The 1,255-nt window shown below is 29.1% G+C and overlaps 1 protein-coding gene across 3 annotated transcripts in view; it reads left to right on the forward strand.

Moving 5' to 3' along the window:
- LOC106871885 (macrophage mannose receptor 1) overlaps positions 1–1,255 on the forward strand; it is a 51,803-nt gene that overhangs the window by 45,595 nt on the left and 4,953 nt on the right. The window contains exon 3 of one of the 3 annotated variants that reach the window (XM_052971448.1): positions 560–683. The exons of the other annotated variants lie outside the window; for them this stretch is intronic. Within the exon in view, the coding sequence (XP_052827408.1) occupies positions 560–645 (86 nt within the window). The 3' untranslated portion in view covers positions 646–683. Of the gene's footprint in view, positions 1–559; positions 684–1,255 lie in introns of those variants that run through there. 3 annotated transcript variants of the gene reach the window in all.

Here is a 1,255-nt window from a genome sequence, read left to right on the forward strand (position 1 = left end):
TATATACATATATATATATATAAATATATATACATGTATATACATATGTATATATATATATATACACATATATATATATACATGTATATATATTTACATGCATGTAGATATACATATATACGCATGTATATATAAATATATGCATGCGTATAAATATATATGTATATATACATAAATACATATATATATATATGTATATATGTATATATATGTATATATATCTATATATGTATATATACATACATATGTATATATATATATATATGTATATATATACACACACACACACGCACACACACACATATACATACATATATATATAAACATATATATATATATAAATATATATATATATATATATGTGTGTGTGTGTGTGTATGTATGTATATATGTATATATACACACATATGTTAGACAAAATAATGGAAACACCTAGCATCATAGCATCATAATTTTGAAATATCTATAAAACAGACAAAAGCCTCTTATTTTAATGTTTTTTTAAATTTATTATTAGTGTTGCTGGATATATTTTTCTAAAATTGCTGTTACTTTTCAGATAGAAGAATGTTATTTACTCGGAAGGATGTTATTTTCTCGGAGGAGTCAACCTTTACCTTATTTCCGATAACCGGCCGAGTATAGGTGTGGAGGCAGCCAAAAGAAGCATTTGACCCAGACTGCCATCTTCCAACTGTTGAACATGGAGGAGGATCTGTGGTGATCTGTGGGGCTATATCTTGGAAATCCGCCAGCCTAATGACTTCCCTTCATGATAGAATAAATAGTCAAGACTATTTAAGCATTTTATCTGCTCAAATTCATCCCATGTTTGCGGAATTGGTTCTGGATCTAAACGCAATCTTTCAGGATGACAATGGCCCAATTTACACAGCTAAAATTGTTACTAAATGACACGAGGAACATTCTAGTGAAGTTGATCGTCTTATCTTGCAACCACAGTCCCTAGATATCAATATTATTGAACATTTATGCAGCATTTTATAAAAACAAGTAAGGAGTCGATATCCTCCACTATCATCACTACACGAAGTGGAGAATGTTTTAGCTGAAGAGTGGACAAACATTCCATTAGAAACAATATAAACTTTGTACGAGTCCATTCCTCAGAGAATTCAAGCTGTTATTATTGCCAAAGGTGATCCTACCCCACATTGAAATAAATTTGTCTGAAATTTTAATGCGCTTCCATTATTTTGTGCAACCCAAGTATATATACATATATATATATATA

This window comes from Octopus bimaculoides, chromosome 1 (genome assembly GCF_001194135.2).
Source record: "Octopus bimaculoides isolate UCB-OBI-ISO-001 chromosome 1, ASM119413v2, whole genome shotgun sequence".
NCBI lineage: Eukaryota > Metazoa > Mollusca > Cephalopoda > Octopoda > Octopodidae > Octopus > Octopus bimaculoides.